A 25,857-nucleotide genomic window follows, 5' to 3' on the forward strand; every position below is an offset into this window, starting at 1 on the left:
GCCCGTGAGCCTGCTCTCCCACCTGCTGATACAGTACTCCTTGTCTCCGGGGATGCCCAGGTAGCGTGGCCTTTCACCCGTGGCGATGAGAAACCGCTCGGCTGAATACACTTTTTCTTTTCCTTTGTTGTTTGTTGCCTGCAAAGGAAACCATGTCAGTTCCAGGACAGGACTGTCCCTTAGAACCTCACAGTTCGTAAGGGCGCCTGACCTTGTCCCTTCAGTCCTGTTAATGACAGTGAGCGACACTAACCGCTGAGCAGTAAACTCAGGAAATCTGGCCCAGGACCTCGACGCTCCACCAACCCCACAGAAGGGCCCTGAACTGTGACCGCAAAGTAACCAGACGGGACAATCTGGGCCTCGGTGGCCTTGAATTAGACACTTTGATTTATTTAAAAAACATATTGGAAGTGTTTTTTTTTTCCTCCTGACACCAATGAAGACTGTTTTGAACGAACCAGGGAAGAACACAGAATGTAGCTTTACAAATCACCTTAATCCGCCGGGCGGTGGTGGCGCACGCCTTTAATCCCAGCACTCGGGAGGCAGAGGCCTATGGATCTCTGTGAGTTCGAGGCCAGCCTGGTCTACAAGAGCTAGTTCCAGGACAGGAACCAAAGCTACAGAGAAACCCTGTCTCGAAAAACAAAAAACAAAAACAAAAAAAAACCACGACCACCAACAACAACAAAAACAAAAATCACCTTAATCCTATGCGGACCAATGAATTTCCCGTAAGCGTTCTCATAGACGACCTTCTTCTCGCGGAGAGCTACCCGGTAGCCCCAGTTCAGAGAGCCAATGTGGTTCTGCACTGACTCCGTCATCTTCTCCCAGTCGTGCTTGACTGCGGAGGAAGAGAGGGACATTGAGTTTCCCAGGAACTCACCTAGGGCCAGGCAGTTTCAACCCAGAAGAACAAGTTCTCCGGGAGCACAAAAGCCACTTTCCCACGTTCAGGATCCAAAACCACAAGACGGATTCTTTTCTTTTTCATCAAGGTGTGAAGAGATAGTTTACTTTGGATTATAAACACTGACTGGTGGGGAATACGGTGCCATTAAGGCGTAGGACCGCATCTGAAACTCAAAGATTTCTGCCGTAGGCAGGTGTGGGGTTACTACACTGGTGACACACACGTTCACGTGGGCACGCTGTGGCACCACGGGCCTGTAACACACACGTTCACGTGGGCACGCTGTGGCACCACGGGCCTGTAACACACACGTTCACGTGGGCACGCTGTGGCACCACGGGCCGGTCCTGATTTTGATCAATGGTGTTTTACTGAAATACAGCCAAATTCATTTACATGTCCTCTCAAGCTGTCTCCACAATATAAAAACAGAGCTCAGTGACGGCCACAGAAACTATGTTAAGGCCCAACGACATCTCGAACATTTGCTTTATCTGCCAGTTTGCTGATTCCTTGTTCAGAGAACCTGAAATCCCAGTCCCCAAATCCCCACCTGGAAAAAAATAAACGTTTCCATTCCATACTTAATCCTTTAAGTCAAGACATGCAATACGATATTTTAATTTTTGTCTGTGCCCTGTTTTCTTCAAGCGCCTGTACCAGCACTTACGAGGGCAGCTGAGCTACCCAGTGCGTCCCAGGCCAGCCTGGACTACAGAGTACGCCTCTAACACCAGCACTCAGGAAACAGACAGAGGCAGGCAGATCTGTGTGTTTGAGGCTAGTATGGTCTACAGAGTGAGTCTCCAGACAGCCGGGGTTACCCAGGGAAACCTGATCTCAAAAAACTCCAACCACCACCACCAAAATCAACCTTGGTCGTTGGTTAATGACTTCAAGGAAACTGGGCAAACAAGGTACATTCAGGAGACAGAGAGAAGACAACACTTAGGGAGGCTGTGTTTTAAGAAGAAACAATTTTTTAAAAAGGCCTCTCTCATGAAAAGGAAGAACGTCTACAACACACTAGTCAATCAGCCTGGCCACCGAGCGCGTGGTGAAGCCAGGCGTATGAGATGTAACGGTCTGCTTCTTCACTCAAAAATGAACAATAGCTGGGCTGTGGCTTTTACAGAGAAGAAACCACAGACACACAATCCACACAGCATACAAGGTCAGAACCAGATACTTGGGGGTCGGGAGTGCTGTAGGGAGCTGAAGGCCTGACTGCCTGGCTTCTGTTCACAAGAACAGAACCCACTGTCCACCAGGACGGAAGAGGACAGAACAAACCTTGCTCCAGTGCTGATCATCTAACTATAGGAACTAACAATGTTTTATCAACCTTTGTACCTCTGTGGGTTGAATTTCTTTTTTCTTGTTTGTTATTGTTTTGTTTGTGTTTGTTTTTCACCATGGCATTTTAAGTAAATCTAGAAGATACTGGACTTGTCACAATGCTAGTGAGTGACGGGCAAGCCTCAAACCCAGGGAAGTCACATGATGTAGGTAAGGACGTAGTTGTCACTTAATGCCCAAAGCGCAATGAACTCAGGACAACTAAGTTCTCTCCACAGCTGCGAGAGCCAGTCACAGCGCCCCAAGCTCAGAGTTCAAGAAGGGCCTCTGAAACTGTATAGCATACAGCCCCGGGGCTAACCCAGGCCAACACAGGCTACTAGCAGAACCCATCTCAGAACGAAGTTCCGGATGTTTCAATGGCACGCTGCAAAACCACAGCACAAAAGCCCGTCTTGCCTCCCACACCTGTGTCCTCGACTTTCCATCCATAGTTGCGGGAGTCCTTCAGGGCCTGCCCCAGCAGAGCCGCCTGGTGCATCAGCTTCTTCGGGATGCAGCCCACGTTCACGCATGTTCCCCCGAGACCTGCAACAACAGGGAGCACAAAGTCAGTTCACAGCCCGCTTCAGCGCCTTCAGAGAAGCCAAAGCTATCAGGATCTAGTGAGACGTGACTATCATTATTATTAATGCTTAGAGTGGTCAACACTGCAGGGTTGCTCCCAAGCCCCATCGCGCGTCAGGGCCATGTACAGAGCACAGCAGTCATCCTGAAACAAAACAGACGGATTTCCACAGTTCTCTAACTTCCAGATCCAAATGGTCAAGAGCCACACAAACCCTGAGATCTTACTACGTGCACAGTGCTGTACTTGCTATGAACCTACACACAGAAACGAAGAAGAGGCTCTTATACATGGCCTGGTGCAGGTCTGAAGCATGTATAAAATTTGGTGTCTACGTGAATGTTTGAGGAAGCACCCTGGAGTTTTCACTGATTTCAAAAAATGACATTAGAACTACTCTCTCCTAAACAGTCGTCCTGAAGCTTCAAGAACACCGGGATCACCCTTTTCTATCAGAACGGCACGCAGGCAGGGAGGGGGTGGCTCTGGAGCTCACAGTTCACAGGCATGTCCTCCACAATGCCACCACAGTGTCGCCGTGATGGCCAAACTCCACAGGTCAGTGCCCCGTGTGTTCAACACTAATTTACTGAACGGATGCGTGAATAGATTGAGAGGCCCCGTATCTGCCACTTGTCACTGCTAACGCAAGGACCCATGTATAACCTCCATAAATGCACTAATCACTTCTCGAAGGAGCCGCTGTCTTCACAGTCCAAAGTCCTCAACCTGGCCTAGAAAGTTCCGTACAGCTGGACCCGCCTTTCTTTGCACTTTTACTTTTTGTCATGTCTAGCTCCAACTACCCTGCTATGCCCACAAAGGACTCTTAACTGCCTTGGGACCTATGAATCCACTCTGAGAAGGCTAGCAAACACTGCCTGAACTTCTGCCTCAGCTTTTAGAGCACCTACCCATTTCTCTGACAGCGATTCTTCTAGTGGGGACTTCTTTAGAGCCCCTGCCTCACTCACCCCACAGCTCACTGCGCTCTCCTCCACCCAGGAGCCCCCTCTTTTAGCTCCGCTCACCGCCAACACTAAAGGGCTCACTTTTGTTTCCCACTGAAGTTCAAGTCCACAGGGACAAGAACCGCTTCTACAGCGAGTTCGCCTCTGCGCCCCCATGCTCCTGTCTGACAAGAACTGACAGCTGTCCACGAATGTGACAGCGGCCAGTATGTGATTCACGAGGACGCAGAACGGCCACAGCCGTCTTTACTCAGGTATCTGAACGCAGGAGGTGGATTTAGGGGAGGACACTTAAAAAGCTCCCAAGTCCACTGTGTAACAGATCGTGTCCCGTCTACCCCCTTAGCCAGCTTGTGGTCAGGGTTCCTGCTGAACATAAATCTGTAGCATTTAGCTGGGTCCCTCATTCAGTTCTCGTGGAAGCTCCGGGTTTTAGGAGTCAGCACATTCCCGCCAGGGGACAGGACATGCTTCTAGCAATCACATGTACAGTGTCTCCGAAGCTCACCCCATCGAGTTCCGAGAGGAGTCGGTGTGACAAAATCCAAGACCAGCACCTTCTTGTCAAATTTGGCCGCCTCCTGGGGAAGAAATGATGAACACGAGTTAACAACAGAAGGGAAATGGGGCGGGTTTATTATGCTCTAAACACAACCCATCAGACTGATGTGTGGGAATCTTACACACTGCTGACTGGTGCCAAAGATCACACAGACCACAGCTGGGCAACTGTTAGAAACCGCGCACGGGGCTTGGCCGGCTCCTGCAGGCCTCCTCCAAACGTTTTAACAGACGCAGCACATACCTAAATAGCTCTATTCTTCCACCTCCAAACAAGCGGCAAACACCTGATAAGGCAGGTTAACTGCGAGCCCAAGGCATCTGCCTCACCCTGCACCCTAAAAATAAAATTACGTTTCACCCACTTCTATCTAAGCCAGAGTAATGGAAGGAGGGGGCTTTTGTTTTGTTTTTCTGAAACTGTCTTGTAGAGACTATTTTTCCCCCACAGAGCAAGCATGGTTTCCTGGTCACTGGACTCGCAGAGTTTACTGGAGAGCAAGGACTGAGGCTGTGTGTCCTTCAGACACACCACCGGCACCCTCACAGAACAAGAGCCAGGTGCTGCTGCCGAGTCCTGGTTAGCAAAGCCAAGCTCCACACCAGGCACCCGCCTGCTCCTGATGTGGGAGGCTCCTGCGGTTACCTCACTGGCTGTCCACAGCAGCACCTTAGAGGGTGTGACCACCTTCATCTTTCACAGATCCTGCTGGAAGATGACAGCCCCGAGGGCTGTCACACGGGCGTCTCCAGTACCTCCAGCCAGGGCCAGAGCCTCACACTTAAGCAAATTTCCTATTAGCAGATCCTTTTCCCAGGTGGGCCCTGCGCTGACTGACTGTTCTCAAATTGCCCCAAATACAACAGAGGCAAATCCGTTCTAATTAAGTTTAAAAACACTGTTTGGTGAAGACTAATTACAGAGAAATCATCAAAGTGAAAAAAAAAATCAAATGTTTTTTAAAAAAACAATGTATATAACTTCAAACCATTCCCATACACCTTTACTATCCTTGAAAAAAAGGCAAGCAAATTCAGATGAAACAAAGTGTGCCTTAACTCGGGGGCTCTGACTTTTTACCTGAAGACCCAACACTTCAGCCTGGAAAGTGACTTACAAAGTGGTCCCTCTATACGTTTTGCCTAAGTTAATGGGAGACACACAGCCTATACAGAGCAAATCCAGAGAAGATGGAGCACTATTGACCACGGTGGGAGCACTGGACCCCGACCGTCACCCAGACGCCATAGCACAGAGGGCCTTGCCTTAGCTGCGGCCAGGCCTCCGGAGCCTCCTCCAATGATGATGAGGTCGAAGTCATAGGACTCAGGGGGATCTTCAGAGTCGTTCATGGTTGGCAGCTTCTCAAGTTGGCCTTTTTGACAGGTCTGCAGGAAAACAACAGAAACGAGAAGAATTTAACTGAGAAGCAGCCATGTCCAAAAAGTAAAGGTCATTTTCAAAGAGAAAATGTCAACTACTGCAGCTACACCTGGAAACAGCCAGCCTTCCTGCGGGAACCAGCGCCCTTCCCTCCGCCGCCGCTGGCTATCACAGACGGACAGCCCATCCAAAAGGACTAACACCTAAACGAAGTCAGATGAACACTCACCTCCAGAGTTCAGTGTTCTACAAGCATATATTATTTATGCACGACGGTTTTCACTGTGATATTTTCATACTGATAGCCCTGAGATTTATTTTTCTTACCTGGTTATATGTATTTATTTATTTGTGGGGGTGGGAACCTGCCGCAGCACAGCTGTGGAAATCAGAGGAAAACCTGCCGGAGTCTGTTCATCAGTTCTGTGGCAGCCCCTTTACCCGCTGAGCCTTCTCACCAGCCCTTCCTAGAGTTTTTAAACTAGGACTTAAATTAGGTTTCGCTCACTTTGGGGAAAACGAGACACAGAAACAAACTTCTGCTGAAATTCTCCCATCGCCCAGCGTGAGACTATCAGATAGGAACGCCCAGCATGTTCTCACTGGGGCCAGCAGTGTGGTCTAGCAGTCACCTTTACTTTCTCGCAAGAACACAATCAGCGGGCTACGGTCTCAGGCTAAGAAGAGAGTGTCTGGTAAATTGTGAACACAAAACTTTAACACAGCAATTGTAAAGTTAGCCGAGATTTAAGACTTTACTACACCAGTGTGGTTGAGACACAAAAATCTAAAATCTCAGAAAAATCACCAACCAGTACTTTTCTACATGGAAGTTCAAAGCGTCTCCCTCTACAGGGTGTCTGACAGGCTGGGGGACTTTGTTTTCTGAGACAATGCTTCCCTACGCAGCTCTGGGTCTCCTGACACTCACGGTATAGATCTGTTGCTGCCTCCTAAGTGTGGGGATTAAAGCCGTGCGCTGCCGCAGCTCAGCCTCCAAACCTCGGTCTTATACGTGCATTCCACCACCCAGCGCTGTAGGACATTGTACACAGGCAGGGTCTGAAGTTGCTATACCTGCATGTCTAGCGTTCCGGTCAGTTTTGTTTCAGTGCTGGCATACATCAGACTTTAAAACCGGGTACTAAGGCAGCATTTTAAATACCTTTTCTTCTACTACAGTCTGCACTGTTTTAGCAATACATTCACTAGTACCTCAGGGTAAAACCCTGGGCTAATGAGGCTAATAACTAAAAAGTCACAAAGTATGATAAAAATATTTCTTAATCCAGCTTTACCCTTAGTAACTAAAAAGCCCCAGACTTACCAGCCCAGACTGCGTGTTTTTCTCCTGCCTACCATCAGGTGTAGAGGGTGGAGGGCAGGGACGGGGGTCAGCAGAACCGAGCATCTGAGATGTGGAGGGGGGTGCCGTGGAGGAACGTATAGGAGGACGCACAGCCCCACGAGTGCCCCTCCATAGCACATGGGGCGCATGTAGTGGCTGGGGGGCTGGAGGGAGGAAACCCGGAAACCAGCAACAGTTGGGGCAAGCCTGTGCCACCCAGACAGTCCGCACATAGGGGCTAGCTCGAGGTCTCCCCCAACAAGCTGGGCAGCACCACCAGCATTCATCAGCTGGCATGGTGACCAGGGCTTCTCCGTCAAAGCAGAGCACTGTAGGGGGGGGAAAAGAAGTTCGTAAAACAGCCCCTCAGATCAAATGGGGTCAGATAAGCAGCCAGGGACACCAAAAGCAGCATCGGTTGGCTTTAAAGAGTAAACAAAACAAACAGATATTCTGAACAAACAACCATGTGGGCTGAGGTATGAACAGTGTCCTGTTCCTAAAGAGTCTGCTTCCTAGGCACCAGCTTCCACACACTCACACACTTACAAATCTTAAACGGAAGGGCGTTACAGTTCTGCGGTTAAAAACACCGGCTGCTCTTTCAGAGGATCTAGGTTCAATTCCCAGCACCCATATGGCAGCTCACAATTGTAACTCGACAGGCACCAGACACACAGGTGGTACACAGACAGGCACGCAAGCAGACAGACACCACACACACACAAAACAAAACAATAGTAACCGGCAGCCCTTGTGTGCACTTTTGTTCAACTGGTGAACAAAAGACAGGCTCCAAAATAAATCTTCTGGAACGAGTGTTCAGTGCGAAAGGCACAAGAACACACACACAGAACACAGCACAAAGAGACGATGGTGCTGGGACCGAGGTCAGCACTCAGAAGAGCTCAAGATTTCAAAGCACAGGGAAAAGATGTCCAGATCAACATTCCAATTTTAACTCAACAGACGAATATCACCCCCCGCCCGGAACATGAGTCCACTGAAGATACTGGTCTACCCGTGTTTCCATGGAGTGGGGGTACAGCCCATCCACACACCCCAGTATTCTAAATGGGATAGGAACGCACGGCATCTGAACTCTTCTCTTTTTTACCCCCTTCAGTTTTTTTGAGACAGGATTTCTCTGTGTGACAACCCTGGCTGTCCTGGAACTCGTTCTGTAGACCAGGCTGACCTCGAACTCACAGAGCTCCGCCTGCTATCACGCCAAGCCTGAACTCACTCATACATTAAGAGATCGATGCCAGTAAGCAGAGGCAGATCTATCCTAAAGTAGACTGAAAAAACTGGAAGCCAAAGACCTCCATTGGGGAACTTTAAAGTTGGCCACGAATGCGCCAGTCTCTAAACCACTCTGGTAACAGAATCAGTTATGGGCTGACATCACAACTATGGTAAGCATTTGTTCTTTGAGAAAAGACTATCTTAGAAATCTTGAACTTCAGTCACCTCAATGGACAAAGGAAACCCTATAAATAAAAATTCGACTTAAAAAATAACTATCATCATCTCAAATTCATTTTGGCTGCATGTTCTTAGGGAAGATGGGTACACACTCCGACCTTTTGCCTACACCTAAGCAGACCAGGCTAGAAGAATATCCTGATATAATGCATCCTCAAAGGCCACACTCCCTCCTCCAGGTCCGTGAGGGCCCCACGGACTCACAGGGACGGCACGACTAGGAGGTGTGGCCTCGTTGAAGGAAGTGTGTCACTGGGGGCTGGCTTTGAGTGGCATTGTCTTCCTGCCACCTGCCAATCCGGACATAGGGCTCCCAGCTCCTCCAGCACCATGTCTGTCTGCTGTGCCATGCTTCCTGCCATGACGATAATGGACTGAACCTCTGAGCTGTAAGCAAGCTCTGATTAAATGCTTTCCTTTATAAGAGTTGCTAGGGTCATAGTGTCTCTTCACAGCAACAGAAACCCCATCTAAAGCAGTTTAAAGTGTTCTTTACCAAAATTCTCTATCTAATGGATTTTACGGTTCAAGTTTTAAATCAAATGATATCAACCAGCTTTTTTTTTATTATTATTATGTTTACAATATTCCGTCTGTGTGTATACCTGCAGGCCAGAAGAGGGCACCAGACCCCATTACAGATGGTTGTGAGCCACCATGTGGTTGCCGGGAATTGAACTCAGGACCTTTGGAAGAGCAGGCAATGCTCTTAACCTCTGAGCCATCTCTCCAGCCCTCAACCAGCTTTTTTTAAAGTGTGCGAAGGAGCCTGACTCTGTAAGGTGTAACGGGAGAGACGCGAGCAGCTGGAGCATTCAGGAGACCTGGGACTGAACACTACACTTTCATTTTAACCCTACTTAAAATTAAACTGGCTTTCATTCAGCTCCAGCTAAATGGTGTCCCACTCAAAATGTGATCAATGAGAACAGCTCCCCAAGATAGGAACCAGGCTGCCAATGTCCTGATTTTAGTCTAGGCAAACCCGCTTTGGACATCCAGCTGCCGAGAATGCTACGGTCGTTACGGTCGTACTGTCTAGGGCTACTGGGTATTTGGCGATGTGTCACTTCAGCCGAAGGAAACCGGCACCCCAGGACGCTGCCAGTCACACTCTGCCGCTCTTCTCCAGCAACCCGAGCAGTGCCTGGCACTGTGAGCACCTGCCAGCCGCTGAGTCAGTCAGCAGTGGACACATGACAGTCCTGGCAAGGGAGTCCCCAGAGCAAAGGTAAGGAAGTTCAAAAGTATGAGACCCAAAGTGAATGTCAACACAGAAACAGGCGGCAGACACTGTGCTGGGCATGCTTTGTGCACATTAAATCCCATCAAACCCAAGCCAGACGTCACTTAAGATATGACAGGCTCGGCATTAAACCTGCCCGAGCTGGTGAGGTCAATCAACAGACAGTCACCTGCCACCAAGCTCAACCTAAGTTTAATCCCTGGCACCCACATAACAGAAAGAGAACCAGCTCCCAAAAGCTGTCCTCTGACCTCCAAATGATCATGCACATCAAATAAATTAACTGACCACTTAAAATGTTTTTTTAAAAAAAAATATGGGGGAAACTTGCCCAGTGGCACGGTTAGTAAAAGTGCTTGCTGAACAAACTTCACGATGCCAGAGTTCAATCCCCAGATGACACACATGAAAAGAAATCACTTTCAAAAGCTGCCCTTTCGTGGTGGCACACGTCTTTAATCTCAGCACTCCGGAGGCGGGGCAGGTGGAGCTCTGTGAGTCTGAGGTCTGCCTGGTCTACAGAGTGAGACCCCGTCTCAAAGAATCAAAATAAATAAATAAATAGAAAATAAGAAGAGGTCATCCTCTGACTTCACACATACAAGCATGTGCACACACATACAAGCATGTGCACACGCGCGCACACACACACCACTCAAAACACATCTCTTTCACCTCTTACTTTTCCCAATGCATCATACCTAGTAACTACATTTTTCTAATTTAACCCTGCTGTGTATGTGCCCCACACGCACGAACTATAAAACAAAATCCACACACTCTCTCCTTAGAGTCGGCCCCTTCTAATGAACCTTGACAAGCAGATTTGCTATTTGGTTCATTTCTGTAACTGAATTCATCTCCTGTTGCTCAATGCTCTTTCTAAGGTCCCTGGTTTAATCCGAAATAATGCAATGAACTGCAGAACCACAACTAGCGGAAGCACAGGCCAGAGGCCAAGCTCACCTGTGAAGAAACACCACCCCACCCACTGACCAGAAAAGTAAGCTCTCCCCAAGCCTCTTTATTTTCTGGCGTTTTTTAAGCCGTCTCTGCATGTCAGAACACAACCAGGCAAAGGCATTCAACAAAGCCGCCGGCTGTGTAAGGAACCAAGTCTTGTGATCCAGCAGCGTCTTCTCTTCCCACAGAGGACGGCCTGAAACCCCGGGGCTCTGGCTGAGAGACCCCAGGATGAGGACCAGCAAGACCAAACGACACTGACCTTCACCTGGAAGGGTGAGCACTTCAGGTCTGAAAAGGGGGAGATAGCTGTTACAGGAAGCAGTCTCTTTTCATTCCCAAGGGGTTTTCTCCTCAGTTCTCTCTGCATTACCGGTGTGATGGAAAGAACTTTCCCCACACCAAGATCCCATCCCTCCTCTCAAGCTTGGTATCATTAAGACTTTGCATCTTCCCTCCCCTGTACTACCTTAGATCCAGGAGGAAAATTTATTGTTACTATTAAGCATAACAAAAACACCACTAACCACACCAGTGGCAAAATCTTCCACCATCGAAAACTTACATTCATAAAAAGGTAAGAAATAGCTCAGGCCATGTCTGCTGCCTCTTCTGGAACTATTTTAATAACCCCAATTTTCTACCCTGACCACCAAACAATACAGACACACACACACAGAGACACACAGACACCGTTGGTGCTGAGGACAGAAGCTAAGGCAGCACTCATGCTAAGAAAGCATTCAACCAGTGAACTACATCCTCAGTTGTCCTGGGATTTACATTCTTCAAGACAAGGTTTCTCTGAGTAGCTTTGGAGCCTGTCCTGGAACTCACTCTGTAGAACAGGCTGGCTTTGAACTCACAAAGATCCACCTGCCTCTGCCTCCCAAGTGCTGTGATTAAAGGCTTGCGCCACCACCACCTGGCCCGTAATTTACAGTCTTAAGACTGCAAAGCACCAAAGAAAGAAAAATCGTGCAATATCCAGAGTCCTGCTTCCTCTGATGGCATCTTCCAGAAGCAAAAGGCTATACTGCCATCAGGACTCCTCAAGTCAGCACCTGGCTCCATCCAACTTAGGCCCACAAGAAACCGGGTGTTTGTGGCACAGCCCTAGGGGTGGATGGAGAATTCACAAATCTTGCTATACAGTCCCAGATACAAAGCAAAACTCTTCAGATGTTTTTTTAATATTTATGTGTATGAGTGCGCTACTTGTACGATAGTGCCTGCATGAAAGAGACCGCCAGAGAGAAGAGAACACCGGCTCCCATTACACGGGATTGTGAGCACCACGTGGTTGTGGGAATTAAACTAATGACCTCTGGAAGAGCAGTCGGTGCTTCTAACATTGAGCCACCTTTCCATCATCCCCTCCACTTTTTAATCAAGGTTAATTGGGACGTGTGCCCCAAGTTGTTACGTGTTGAACCTGCGCTGACTCTGAAGGACACTGTGTAGAAATCAGAGTGGTGCGATTAGCCACAGATAAAGCCATTGGGTGTGATAAAAATATCGTCTACCTCGGAGAAGACTGGAACAGCGGCTACGATTCCTGCCCAGATTAGCACTCGAGCAGAAAGGTTTTCTACGAATCTGCACGTCCTCTCCAGACTTGCCAGTCCCACACATTTGACCTTGTTGCCTTGCCCAGAATGCCTTCTCAGAGGACGAGGAGGTGGAGGTGCTTGCGGGTAATCCCAGCAGCTGGGAGGCAGGTGCAGGTGGATCTCTGTGAGTGCCAGGACAGGCAGATCTACAAAGCGAGACCCTGCCACACACACACACACACACACACACACACACACACACACGTGGGCACCCCCCCCCACACACACACACATTTTCTTATTCAGTTCATTCAGAAAAGAAACTGGAATATAGCGTTCTACTTCCTGAAAGGAAGCACATCACCCGTGTTTTTCAGTCTCAACACTGCCCAACCACTGACTCACACTGATTTTTTTTTTCTGGTCCTTTTTTCTCACCCTTTCCCCGCTTGATAAAAAACCCCCTCCGGCGTCCCCCCCTTACAGGACCCTGGATTCACCAGGACAGAGAAAGCAGTTCAGTATGAGGGATACCCAGTTTTTGTTTTTAACACGTCGGCTAATACTTTCCAAGAAACTCAAGAGCTTACTAAAAGTATCGTGTGGATATGAAAAACTTCCCATAAGATTACAGCCTTATAAGTTATCAAGAAAAATACACTGCACAGTAGGCAATTGACCTGTTCTTGAAAATAGTTTACTAGGGTATATGCTTCTGTTCAGGTTCTATTCTGAGGGCGTCAATCCAAGATGGAGTCACGCACTACACACAAAAATCTTTAATATGGGTTTTTGATCATGGCCTCTGAAATTTCAAAAGTGGAGACAATATTTTTCCAGTCCTGTAAACTCAAAGATATAACTCCTTGTTTCCTGCCGAAAGAGCAGGAGTCACTCTCTTCCTCCCCCTGGCTGACGTTAGTGGGCTCCAGGATGGGCAGCCTGTCTTGGTCAAGCCGGATTCTTGCGAAGCCATCCCGGATGATAAAAGACACATAGAAGATGTTCTCCACGGTACGGGAGAACGAGTTCGGGTCGATCACAAACTCGAAGTAGGACACCGGAGTATCGGGGTACTTTTGAAAGTAGGTTTGCAGCAACCCCAAGATTCTTTCTACTTCCTTTTCTGTCGTCTCCTGGTTGGCATGCACGTCCAGCTTCCTCAACTTCGTAGGCATATCTCCATTCCCTTCCATTTTGCAAGCTCTCTTGTGATGTTCAAGCCGGGGCTTTCGTGCGGAACGTTCTGCCTTAAATGAGCCAAAAACGAAGTGGAACGTTTCAGCCCGCAGCATCCAGGACGCCGCTTCTTTCTGCACCATCCCCCAGAAGGAGAGCGCTATGCAGTCGTCGCAGTCGCTCAACTCCTCACGCTGGTCCTCCACCCAGTTCAGGCCCACAAAGACCAGCAGCAAGTCACAGAACGCGACGTGATTAAAAAAGCTCATGTCAGAGTTTAACTGCTTCGCTTTCTCTTTACCCAGATCAGAAGCCAGAACCAGGAACTGGGCGTCGAGGGCCGCCTCTCTGGTTCTGCTCACGCCATCGAAGAGCACGTTGGCTTCCTCCAGGGCCTCGGTCAGCGAGTCGCTGGCTGTGTTCACGATGTCCTCGCGGTTCTGCTGCACGCTGTAGATGAGCTGCCGGTACTGCCTGCGGATGCTGCGGCACTTCTCTCGGTCCACCGCCAGCTCCAGGAGGTCCGGGTGCACGCTCACGTCGCCGGAGCAGCAGTCCTGGCCCTCCTCCTCCTCCTCTTCCTCCTCCTCCTCCTTCTTCAGCACCTCCTCCTCCCCCTGCTTCACCAGGTGCCGCCAAGCCCGGCTTCCGACCTGCTCCTCTCCTTTCTCTTTGCCTCCAATCAGGGAACCATCTCCTTTAGACATGTTGGTGACCACGCAGGTTAACAGCTTTCCCTCCGAGGGCTACCAACGGTGACCACTGCGGCGGTGGCAACTGAAGATCCTTGGAACGGCAGCCTGTGCGCATGCGGCCCCGCCCCCAGCCCACCCCGTGACCACACCCCCAGCTCAGGCCTCAACCCCGGCCTTCTTTTTAAGCTGTGCTAATTCGCGCACCATTGGGTGAGGACTTTTGTGTCACACAAAAGCGATCTCACAGGCGGCTCCACTCAAGGGTGGAAGGGCAGTGGGCAGGATTATGGAAAGGCGCTGATTACCTGGAACCCTGCCAAAGGCCAAAGAAAGGCTTTTATACTCTACGAGGTGGTTAACCTGAATCCTAGAAGATGGCAATCTGCGAAGATTTTAAACTGCATCCGGGTTATCATCCACTGGGTGAATTACCTGCTTCGGAAAACCCACACACCAGCTCAGTGGAGACCCATCGGGCAGTTAAAGTGGCTCAGGTTATCAGGACAGCGGTGTAACAACCTAAGGAGCATTGTGTTCCTAAAGACCACAGGCTCTTGCCCACTTAACACCACAGAAAGCTTGATTGGGTCAGTCCAGAGTCCCGGGATAAGCAACTGATAGCCCCCCCCCCCTTTTTGGTTTACCTAAACCTTGGGGAGGGAGCAGGGAGACAGGTAGGACAAGCAAGATTCTTTGCAATGAAGAGGAAAATAACATCTATAGCTATACTAAATTATCCCAAAGTTCAATAATTTCTTCTACCCAGGAGCAACTCAGAAACACTCAGGTTGGGTGCAGTAACACAAACATTTAATCTAGCACCCCCCCCCCCCCACCGCGGCAAAGGCAGACAGCTCTCTGGGTTCAGGACCACCCTGAACACCTTAACCACAGGGTAAGTTCTTGGATAGCCAAGGGCTACATCCTGTCTTGAAAAACCAAAAGGACAAACTTTTCCTTAAATTAGAAAAAAGCGCTATTTTGTATGTATGAGCATTTTGCTACAAGTATGTGTGCCGTAGACATTCCTGCTGCCTGAGCAGTCAGAAGAGGACTCGAATCCTGTGCTTCCCAAGGAATAAGCACTAACTTCTAGGCCTAGGAGCTCAATCAGCCTGTGAGACCTTGTCTCAAAAAAAGACAGGAAGGTGGGCTAGAAAATCACTGCATATACAAAATATACTTCCTTGGAGCTGGAGGGATGTCTCGGGGTTTGAGAGCCCTCCCAGCACCCACACGGGGTCACTCACGACCACTGCCGGGAACTCCAGCTCCTACACGTGTCCTCCACAACTCCAGCCTGTCCTGGACAGAGTTCCCGCACTTCAACACTGCGGACCAAACTCTCCAGCACCGCACCTTCATTTTTAATGGGTCCTTGTGCCCTTTCTTTTCAGAAATTCGGGTGCGTGTTGGCGAAAGAAGAGAATATATACAACGCAGTCTCTTTAAACAAAATAATTCTTTGAAAAAAAAATCCCTGCCACTCCCTCCCCCTCATTACACCAGGAATAGGGAAGTTAAAGATTTACTAACTGGGCACATTGGGTCACAAAGATGAAAACACATCAAGAGAAACAATGGGTCCAGACCCAGAGTCTAAGGCCACTTAGGTAAGTTAGTAAGTTCGGAATAGCGCCCACAATTAGGGGCTTACGGGATGAGTAGTGAGATCTGGTCTGCCCTCCATTGTGAAGTTAGACTGGCTGGATCCCCTCTGCCACACACGGGAGTACACACTGGAGGCATTGGAAGGGTAAGATGTGAGGACCGTCCCTTTGGGGGAACAGGCCTGCGATGAGGAAACGACAAGACACAAACGATGTCACGCCCTCTCGAGAATGGAAATTGCGCTTATAGGACTGTTTCTCAGGTGTCAGACTCCTTCACCCACAGACTCCACACCTTCTCTGTGGGACCTGAACCCCGCTGGAGCTGGACTCCAGGACGTGTACACACACACACACACACACACACACACACGTTAAAAATAAAACTTGAAAAAAGACAAACCACCGAAAGTGGATACTAACTTGTCCTCTGAACTCCACACATGACCATGGTACCCATGCCTACACACACATGATACACGCACCATAATACTAATTTTTAAAAATATTCCTAATGGACTGGAGGGGCTGGGGATGCGGTTCAGAGGTTAAGAGCAATTGCAGCTCTTCCAGAGGACTGAGGCTCACAGTGGCCTGTAACTCCACCTCAAGGATCCAACCACTTCTGGCCTTTTCAGTGACGGGCACACGCACGGGAACATCCACAGAAACAGTTACAGACGTACACACATTTACACTTCAAAAATGGGGCTGGAAGAAAAGCCTCCTTCCCAATCTGTATCTACCCTACTTGGTATCAGCTGAGACAGGTGGCTAAACTTCAACCCACCACTGTCCGCCGTTCGTAAGGCGGGAATTCTAATCAAGTATAGAATTAAGACTACATAACCGATCGGTGTGTTTAACTAGAGACGGTACTTATTACAATTCCAACGCATCTCAAAGATACTTTTACACACAAAGCCATCATTTCCTTTGCACTGTCTTAGGAAAAGAACAATGTTTTTAGGCTGAGAGCGCAGGGCAGTTGTCCTGGTCGACTGATGATGCCCTGGGCCTGACCCTGAGCACTGGGTATTGGGATGCACACCTGTAATCCTAGCACTTGGGAGGTGGAGGCAGGAGGATCAGATTAAAGTCATCTCGAGCTACCAAGCCAGCCTGAGACCAGCTACGGATATTTGAGACTCTGACTCAAAAAAAAAAAAAAAAAGAAAAGTAAAGAAAAGAAAAGAAAAGAAAAAGCAAGGAAGGAAAACTACTTTTCGAGGTTCAAAAGTCAGTGAGGGATGAGCATTAAGCATAATGCACTGTAGAGAATATCAATCAGTAGGAATAAAAAAAATCGCTATTAAAAATTAAAGGAAAAAAAAGAAAACCCACTAAGATTTCAACTAATGAAAACTATGTTTAGAACCCTGAAGAGAGGCTGGAGAGGTGGCCCGGATGCTGAGAGCACTGGCCTGAGATCTGGTGCTGCCCTCTTCTGGCACACAGGCATCCATACAGGCAAAACACTGTCTAGTCTGCATACATAATAAATAAAATCTTTTGTTTGTTTGTTTTTTGAGACAAGGTTTCTATGTAGCTAGCTTTGGTACCAGTCCCAGAACTAGCTCTTGTAGACCAGGCCGGCCTCGAACTCACAGAGATCCACCTGCCTCTGCCTCCCGAGTGCTGGGATTAAAGGCGTGCCCCACCACCGCCTGGCATAATAAATAAAATCTTAAAAAAAAAAATAGAGAAAAAAAAGAGCAAAACTCCCGACAGCCGTTCCAAGGCAGGGTCAAAGGAGGCTGGTCTGGGTGCTCATGAATGACTCCCTGGACTTCACAAGTCTTTAGAAATCCAGTGCCCCCAAAGGGACTTTGAGTAACTATTCTTTCAAAGAAAATGGACTATATTATTTTACAGTACTGGAGATCGAACCCCGGGCCTCACACCTACTAATCACACACGCTACTAAAAAGCTGCATATTCTCAGACACAAGGTAGCAGTGCGTTCAGGAAGCAAAAGATAAAACGCAAGCCAAGTCACACTCAATACCTTGCGCCTAGACAGTAGAGCATTTTAGAACATACAGATCCTCCACCTTCTTCTGTGGTAACAACACATACTCCGTGACACTCATGAACTAGTGACAACCCACACACTTCAGAGCGCAGACATGCCAAGAAGAACATCACTCTGACCAGCACAAGAGGTGAAACCCTGGGTGTGAGACCATGTGAGGAGGAGGAATTGAACTGGGTTCATGTAAAACTCACCTGCTTTGAGGGCTGGAGAGAGCTCAGAGGTTAAGAGCACTTGCTCTTCCAGAGGACCCTTGGTTCCTGGCGCCCACACCAGATGACTCACAACCATTGGAACTCGGGCCCCCTAGGGCCCTGTACCCAGTGCACAGATCCACACATAAACACACACATCCCCTTACTGTATTCGAGCTTCCATATTTGCAGTCTGCTGGGTATTCTAGTCTCTCTTAAAGTACCGTTGCTGGCTTTTTTTCTTCTTTAATTATAGAAAAACATTTGCTAGGAGACATTTTTTGGTTGTGGATTGGACTCAGGGCTTGCGGGTGCCAGGCCACTGAGCTGCACTGTAAGCCCTAACCAGTTTTGAGACAGGATTTCTCTGTGTAGCCCTGGCTGTCCTGGAACTGTCCCGGCTGGCCTCAAACTCAGAGATCCGCCTGCCTCTGCCTCCTGAGTGCTGGGATAAAGGCGTGCGCCAGCAGTGCCCGACTATCAGAAGTAGGTTTAAGTGTATACACTACTGTACAGATCAGACACACTAACACCTAGCCTGCCACGACAGCAGAGGTGCCTGATACGGCAGCTACAGCAGCCACTTTCTTCCTGACCGAGAAAGGCTCTGCCATGATAAGGGCACTGACTGTGAGATACAAAAAGTCTCAATTATTTCCCAATGTGCTACTGAGAATCAGTCAAGTGCTGAGCAGCTCAGAGCTTCGTGTCTGACAACCCGTCTTCAATGAAACCAGAACCTTCAATGTCAACTACTCCCATAAGGGGACCTTTATGTCCCTGCCACTTACAGAATATTTAGAGGATTAGCATACGAATAACGTGTTCATTTATGGAATGCATATGAAGCGCTACTGGACAGGTGGAAGACACATCGTCAGGCAAAGGCTAACATCCTGGACTGAGTGGGGCGCAGTGGAATGAAGGCTCACCCAGCAAGCCTCTAATGAAAGGAGGTCTACTGTGTGCTGGACTCTGTTAGGACGACTGGGGTTTGCACGGGCTCTCTCTCGGCTCACAACCCGAGAATCAGATCAGGAGCAGGCATGTGTCTCAGGAGCAGAGCCCCAACTCCGGCTGGTAGGGAGCCCTGTGATCTGGGCACGCTCGGCAGGCTCCTGGAACTCTGCAGGCCTTCATTTCCTTATCTGAATATTGGATCACACCCGATCCTTCATCGGGCAGTTGTGGGAACATAAGAGTCCGGCACACAAACCTCTGTTACTGCCACTAAGGTGTATTCATCTAGAAAGAAGTACTCATAGGCCCTTGCAAACACAGGCACATAAAGGAAGCCTGCTTCTCTCCCTTGATAAGTAAGCCAGAGAATTATCTCTGGCAGGGTTCCTCCTTTTCCAGAAATAAGGATATGTGGGGTACTGTGGAAACACAGAGGCAATGCAGCCAAATGAACAGGTAGGTAGTCACGTGGCAAAGCGGGGCTGTCCAGGAAGAGATGGAAAGAAACCAGCAAGGAAGGGAGATCTAGGGAACTACAGGTACGACCATTCCCAGGGGCCCACAGTAGCTTGGCAGAGGAGGAGATGAAAAGAAAACCACATTGGAGAAGGCACACAACACCGCACTGAAAAGTGAGCCCTTTATCCTGGAAGCCATCTGGCAGCAAGAAGCAGCAATCAAGAAAAGGGCCCCAGGCAGGTTAGGGAAGGAGCCTTCAGAGGGTGAGGCCTGCCTGAGTGAGATGCTTGAGGTGATGCGGGCAAGAAGAAACCCATACCCTTCTCAGAAAGTGTCCAGGCTGCTGCTAAATTGGGCAGGCTGGACACCCCAGCACGGAAACAACTGGGCCCATCCTCCCGTGACTGTCACAATGCTGCAGCCTGCCTGCCACCTCTTCTATTCCCGCCATCCAGAATCAGCCTCGCGTGGCCTATTTAAATCTTCCACGACTCTCTCACACTACTGAAGGCGTGACTATGCCCAGCTGCACCCCAACGGGCACCTTTTCACCCACTGTGCTCCTCCTTCTCAGTGCCACCAAGGGAGGCATTTACACGAGTGGTTTCCAAACCCCGGGCCAGGGCTGTTGAAATGGGTTAGTGTGGAAAGGCAGTAGCCGCTAAACCTGGCCATGTGAGTCCGACCCGAGACCCTCGTGGGGGAATCACACAAGTTGTCCTTTGACCTTCACAGGCACACCATGCTACGTGCACACAGGCACAGGCACACACACACACACACACACACACACACTTCTGATTCTTCCAATCTTGTCCTAAAGATAAAATGAAATGCTGCCAGGCTTGGTGACACACATCTGTAATCCTAGCATTCAAGAAGGCAGAGGCAGGAGAAAGAGTTAAGGCCAGCTTGCTCTACATAGGAAGACTGCCTCAAAAAAAGAAACAACACAAAGAGCTAGGAATGTGGTGTGGCTAAGCAAGCGCAGGGCCCTGGGTTCAAACCCCAGCATTTCAGACAACACTAAAATGTTGCCCTGGGGTTACAGCTCTGTGGTAGAGCACTTACCCAGAATGTTTACCTCCCTGTTCAATCCTGGCACACATGCGCGCGCATGCATACACACACACTAAGGGAGGGAGGACAAACATCAGCACAGACTCCTCTAGAAACAGTCAGTGTACCAACCTAGCCCTTCCAAAGTTCTCCCTCCCTCGTCACTCCCAGCCTCACCTGCTGTGCCTCCTCCCACTTTTAGTACCACTCATTGAAACCCAAAGAGAGCGCAAGACACACCAGCTCTGCGTGTGTGGTAAATGGCGCGTAAGCACACGCTTCGCTCACTGCCCTGATCCTCACCAGACGCCTGAAACTGACGGGTACAGGACACCGGAACGGTCAGAGGAGCAAGTCACCGTCAAGCCATTTCTGCTCCCACCGACGTCAGAATCAAGAGCGTGAATAATATCACGTAGAAACCAAATGATTATAACTTCTCGATATACACTTACAACAGAGGGGGGGTTACCCCGTGAAGACGCGTCACGGTCTTTGTGTGATTTTCCTTGCAAACTCAAGGTCTGATTAACACAACTGCTTGAACCAAAGGCAGAAGCCTTTTATCTCCCTTAATTAGTTTCCGTCCATCTGCCGTTTGTCTTTGAAGTCCAGCTCCAGACCCTATATTCACTCTTCAAAAATGTATGTTTCTTTTAGAAGCAAGCAAAGACTAAGTAAAAACGTGAATCAATTGTTAGCATCCTTCTTAGCGACACAGCCACCTAAATGTTTTTACACTTAGCAGGCCTCCTGTTGACTAAGAGGGCAAGATTTCCGCATATGTCGTGAGGGCTGGTGAGGAAGGCACTTGCCGCCTGGCATGGACACTGGAGTTTGAGCCCCAAGATCTACAAGGGGTTTGAGGCCCAAGATCCACACGGGGGAAGAAAGAAACAGACTCCACAGTGCCCTCTGACATCACACACTACCTGGTGTCTCCTCGTGAGTTTTTGTGATTCTTTGGGCCGTCACCCATCCACCCAAGTGAAAAAAAAAAAAAAAAGATATCCGGCATACTTGAGACTGCAGGGTAGATCTATCTCCACTCAGCTGCTAACTCTGGACTAGAAAAAGAAATGCCTGAGGGAAACAAATCTAACCCAGGGATTCCTGCCTGCTTCTCGGAACCTGGGGTTTCGGGGTGTCCCGTGCCTCTGAGAATTAAAGAGGAAGGTGGACCCTTTGCTCAAGACTTCCCCAGGGTCACTCACCCTGCCGCTGCAGGCTGTAGAAGGGGGCACCCGAGAAAAGGGCCCTGTGAACGGTCCCTTTAAAAGAAAAGGCTCGGCTCTGCTTCCCGGTTCAGGGATCTGAGCACGTGGGTCGGTAGCCTCTAGTGGCCCGGGGGCTGGGGATCCGGGGTCGGGGCTGGGAAGCACAGCGCGCGGCTCCTACCTTCAGGGCTGGACCATGGCGACCCTCCGCCGCTCGCTCGCACCTCCCGCCGGCTCGTCGCCGGCCTCGCCGCCTCTCTCCGCTCGCACCCGCGCCGCCGCCGCGCAGGCCCCGCCGCCCTCTGCAGCACAAAGCAGAGCGGCAAAGTGAGCCTTCCTCCTCCGGGCGGGGCTTCCGGGACGCCGCGCGCCCTCCAGGCACTCCCGCCGGCGGACTTCGACCCACCAGGGCCGCCACAACTCAGAAAAGCTTTCAAGGGCGGCTAAACACGCCGACCTCGCGACCACAGGGCACTAACACGTCCCCTTGTGGTCTGGCTTTTGACCTGCACCCGGAGGATGCCACAGCCAGGGTTCCTGGAATCTGAAACTGCGGTCCATCCACACTCTGGATGAGGTCAGGGGAGGATGGTCCCATTTCACTAAGGGGTGAACTCACTCGGTTTAGTCTGGGACAATTAAAAAACGGAGCACAAAGCTACACTGATACCATCCCTTAAAAGAATAGTTATTCAGTACTAATAGCAACAGTTAACATGGCCATAGTGCTATATATTTATGATATATATACAATGCCATCTATATATAATGATGTAGGTATTACCACGTCTTTCCACAGGTAGGGAAACTAAGCTGCTTTTAGCCAAGCAACTTGCACAAGTTCGAGCACCCTGTCAACAGTGGAGGCAGGACAAACCCACTCAGGACAGTCTCTGCTCTTCAGCGGCTAGGGCAGGGCTGTGTAGCAGTCTCAGGTACCCTGTTTAACAGCCTGGGTCAAGAAGGACAAGGCCCTTGGAAAACATAACATACACCATGACAATTTCAAGGAGTTTCTTAGGACTTCGCCTGTGAAGCCATTTGTAAAGGCGCGCAATTTCTTAATATTATCACGGATGCGCACTGATATTCCTCACACTGTCATATATGTATAAATCAAGATCCTTGCTCTGCAAAGGATACCCTTTTCCTCTGGTAGCCTGCAAGCCACCAGTTGCCAAGGACCAGACATCAAGTCCCAGATACTGAAGCTTTGTGACCCGGGTCGTCCTCTGCACCCCGCGCCAAGAGCTTCACCCAGCCCTCTCGGACGCACATTAAATGTCCCCCTCCCAGACATTTCCAAAGCACCACCCCGGAGCAATGTTCCCCTGACAGAGAGCTTACGTGAAGAAGCAAGAAGCAAACAGCAGCTCGCGCCGCGGAGTCCCGCACCGCCGCGTGGATGCAAGGCCTGACGGAAGCAAACTGAGGATAAAGAGTGACGGGTTCCTAGTGGCTCCAGGAAGCCACGCCCTGCTCTTAGGAGGCGGGTGAACTGCCAGTGTCAGAATGACAAAGCAAAAATCCAGTCCTCGTGCAGCCCTGGCAACCTGTCCCCGTCGGCTCGGGCAAAGTGACAGCTCCTAATAGGACGGTACCACATCCTGCTGCTCAGAACCGCCCCCCTTCCCCCCAAAGAGGCGGCTACAATTCAAAGAATGCTGGGAACCAGACCCGAGTTGTTATGAGTGAGCGTGAACTGAGTCAGCTGGCCTCTGCCCTAGGCGCTGCTCTCTGGTCTTTCCTAGTCACATGAGGAACTTTAGAAATATTGACGCCTGGCACCCACACACATGATCTGACGTCCTCGGTACCGGCTGTGACCCTGGCAACTAGGCTTTAAAAACTCCAAAAGTGACTAGTTGACAGCGAAGTTAGGGACGCACTGCCCTAAGGCACTGGATTAGTCAAACTGGTAATTCCCTCAAGTCATCTGGGTTTTTAGAGCACTGTCTACTTCTGCCTGACTAACCCTGAAAAGAGGTGACTAATTCTCCTAACAATACTGCCTCCTGGCCCCGGTCAGCCGTGGGGCTGTCTTATTCACTTTAAGGAAAACCGAGAGTTTATTTAGCCCTTGGCACCGCCCACCAGCATCTGCCAAAGAAGGCCACGGCCTGTCGCACCTCCCTGCCCCTAGGTCAGTGAGACTGCTCGGTGGATGAATGAATGAAGCGTTTGACCCAAGCCTCTGGTTAATGCCAGGGTGGAAAGAGAACGAGGTGAAAGGGTTGTTGGCTCCTAACTGCTTGAAGCCACACCTCCTGGTACCTGAGTGGCCTCCGACAATCCTCCTAGGCTCTTCTAAGGTGAAGGTGAGAAACATGCATAATGTGCACACACCAGGCAGGCTGACCCAACACCCTTGCACACTTCCCACCCCACACACTTCTCACACATGTGCAGCCCTTGAGCCAGCGCCGCCCGATTCTGACGTGTGGGGACTGTGACCAGCTGCTTCTCAGCTCCTAAGTGGTCAGGACAGCTTCGGTAAGGACCAAAGAAAGGAAAATGCCCGGAAAAAGAAGCGTTAGCCCTGGCTCCTCCCAACCAAGTTCTGCATTACGTATTCTATCTGCCTTTTCCCAGGCAGTCCAGAGCGACAGTCCACACAGTGTGGTCACGAGTACCTCACCTCAAATATAGACAGTGCTGTTAATCTCGAGAGCATGGCCTGGGGTACAGAGCGGCTTTACATCCCTGAAGCTGGACCCATAACGGGATGCGGGGAGTAGGATTCCAATAGCTCGACACTGACAGAGCCTTACAGGGACCGTCAGGGAGATCAAGGGGAATTTTCTAACAGCATTATTAAAAAAGACCACATAAGCCGGTCCAACTTCCCAATGCTCTTAAGATAAGTAAATCTTAAAACAAGCACAGGTGAGTGGAAGGCTTCCCCTTTTGGGGGAGATGCAGAGACCGCTATTCTGGTGATTTAGTTACAGGCTAAGGGAAGAGGCTCCTCCTGGACTCCCACCACGGTTCACGTTCTAAGCTAACACCTCAAACCCCTTTGACTGGGCTCCTGGGTTCTTGTCTTTCTTCCCTAAAAGCCTGGGTAGTCTGTAGTCTGTCACCTCCTCTGGGTGGGGTTCCCTCATTCTCACCCATTATTAATTCCCCCCCCCTTTGTAGCCCCAAGTACCTTACTAATAATTACATATCTTCTAACTCTTTCAGAACTTTGGGAAAGCAAACCCTTGTTTGAGATCAAGTTCAAGCTTCTCAACGGCACAGTCAAGTCAATACCCACCCTTGTTTTTGTTGGTTTTTCTTTTTTTTCTTTTTTCTTCTTTTTTTCGAGACAGGGTTTCCCTGTGTAACAGTCCTAGCTGTCCTGGAACTCACTCTGTAGTCCAGGCTGGCCCCGAACTCACAGAGATCTGCCTGCTCTGCCTTCCCAGTGCTGGGATTAAAGGTGCACACTGCATGCCACCACCAACCAGCTAACACCCACTCTTATTAAAGCTAGCTATCCACACAGTCTGCACCCTACTTAGGCAACAAAACATTGTTGGAGAAACACTTGGAGAGTAAAAGTGATTTCCACTTAAAAGTTAATATCACAAACCTCGAATCTGTCCTCAGCCCTGCCCAGCAGTCCTTGCACCCTGGCATATTTTCCCAGCAGTCCTTGCACCCTGGCATATTTTCCCAGCAGTCCTTGCACCCTGGCATATTTTCCCAGCTGCCACGGTAACACTTCCATTTTTCTTCTTTTGTTCTAGCATTTCCAACAGTTAAGCTGCATTGGCCTTCCCTCTGATCATAACCTAGTTTCTACTTAGGAAAACAGAATTTCCCACTATTTCCCCACGGCCACCAAACTACTAAATTCTTTGCCATGGCTCCAGGTAGAAGAAAAGCTTCTGCTCCTGTGTGTGCGCTCACCGATTCTCGCCTTTCCGGTCAACAACCTCATCTGGAAAGATGCCCCTCGGGCATCATCAATTTATTGTTCTGTATCTGATCATGTCTATCATCACACAAACAGTTCCCAGAAGCCATTGCTTCCTTTCACCAGGCAAGGAGGACGAGGCGGGAGATGAAAGAGCTCTCTGCACTCTGAAGAATAAAGGAAGT

The 25,857-nt window shown here is 49.5% G+C and overlaps 2 protein-coding genes across 2 annotated transcripts in view; both read right to left on the minus strand.

The window, feature by feature from the left end:
* Txnrd1 (thioredoxin reductase 1) overlaps positions 1-23,268 on the minus strand; it is a 38,267-nt gene extending 14,999 nt beyond the window's left edge. The window contains exons 1-7 of the mRNA XM_057757716.1: positions 23,116-23,268; positions 21,950-22,070; positions 5,645-5,767; positions 4,326-4,398; positions 2,687-2,806; positions 708-850; positions 23-138 (exon numbers count right to left, since the gene is read on the minus strand). Of these exons, the coding sequence (XP_057613699.1) occupies positions 23-138; positions 708-850; positions 2,687-2,806; positions 4,326-4,398; positions 5,645-5,731 (539 nt within the window). The 5' untranslated portion in view covers positions 5,732-5,767; positions 21,950-22,070; positions 23,116-23,268. The remainder of the gene's footprint in view (positions 1-22; positions 139-707; positions 851-2,686; positions 2,807-4,325; positions 4,399-5,644; positions 5,768-21,949; positions 22,071-23,115) is intronic.
* On the minus strand, positions 12,873-14,300 carry Eid3 (EP300 interacting inhibitor of differentiation 3). Its single transcript, XM_057757717.1, has one exon. It carries the CDS (start codon positions 14,244-14,246, stop codon positions 13,140-13,142), a length of 1,107 nt encoding a protein of 368 aa, XP_057613700.1. The 5' UTR covers positions 14,247-14,300; the 3' UTR covers positions 12,873-13,139.
* Positions 23,269-25,857: the final 2,589 nt, after the last annotated feature.

The sequence above is a fragment of the Chionomys nivalis genome, chromosome 25 (genome assembly GCF_950005125.1).
Source record: "Chionomys nivalis chromosome 25, mChiNiv1.1, whole genome shotgun sequence".
Lineage (NCBI taxonomy): Eukaryota > Metazoa > Chordata > Mammalia > Rodentia > Cricetidae > Chionomys > Chionomys nivalis.

Coding starts and splice junctions, on each gene's coding strand:
- Eid3 (XM_057757717.1), bottom strand. CDS start 14,246: ATGTCTAAAGGAGATGGTTCCCTGATTGGAGGCAAAGAGAAAGGAGAG.